This window comes from Poecilia latipinna, unplaced genomic scaffold, assembly GCF_001443285.1.
Source record: "Poecilia latipinna isolate Pla-1442-1.1 unplaced genomic scaffold, P_latipinna-1.0 Scaffold4089, whole genome shotgun sequence".
NCBI lineage: Eukaryota > Metazoa > Chordata > Actinopteri > Cyprinodontiformes > Poeciliidae > Poecilia > Poecilia latipinna.
Genome location: NW_015116705.1, coordinates 41,750 through 42,438, shown reverse-complemented (window position 1 = coordinate 42,438; position 689 = coordinate 41,750). Strand labels below are relative to the sequence as shown.

General features: G+C 32.5%; 1 protein-coding gene across 3 annotated transcripts in view; it reads right to left on the bottom strand.

The window, feature by feature from the left end:
• Nucleotides 1-33: 33 nt before the first annotated feature.
• LOC106942180 (protein 4.1-like) overlaps nucleotides 34-689 on the bottom strand; it is a 37,178-nt gene continuing 36,522 nt past the window's right edge. The window contains exon 4 of one of the 3 annotated variants that reach the window (XM_015025387.1): nucleotides 34-417. In XM_015025387.1, coding sequence (XP_014880873.1) covers nucleotides 244-417 — 174 coding nt within the window. In that variant the 3' untranslated portion in view covers nucleotides 34-243. The remainder of the gene's footprint in view (nucleotides 418-689) is intronic. The other 2 variants (XR_001423571.1, XM_015025389.1) reach the window with 2 other exon arrangements.

Below are 689 nucleotides of genomic sequence, written 5' to 3'. Positions count from 1 at the left end.
ACTTTTATGACATTACTGAATTTGACTTTATGGTTTAAGTACATGGGTGTCATATCCAACAGTCACAATTTCCTTTACACAGTGAGTGCAGTATGTTCTGAAACATTTTCAGAACAAAATCTTAAAATCTGTTCATCTGTAAGTACCAACACTTTAGTCCACAATTGTTCAGTATTTTGGTATAACTTTTAGAAACAACTTTACACTACATATAACAAGTAATCGATTCAAGATAAATACTTTCTAAAATGTCTGCTGTATCTGTGGAGTTTCCTTAATTTCTCTTACCTGTGCTGACTCATATGTGATGGTCTTTGTCTCAGTGTGAACTAAAGGAATGTCCTTGTAAGTCACAGTTCCTCTAAGAGAGTTGGTAACATCTGAGATGGTGACCGTTTGGGCCCTTAGAACTGGAGACTGAAGGAATGAGAAAAACACCAGAAAAAAAAACACCAGGGTTTAAACAAGGTTTAAAGAATCAAAAATTATTTAACATATGCATACATTGGTGTATATTATAAATAAGTAACAAGGACAATTATTGGTCCATAGCTTTAGCTAGTATGCTATCCATACTAACTAAATTATATTGAACAAGGCAGAACAGCTTTCTTTACTTTGGATAATGTTGAGAAAATAAATTTAAAATAAGCTCGTTTTAAAACTTAACATGTCTTGATTCAAATGGC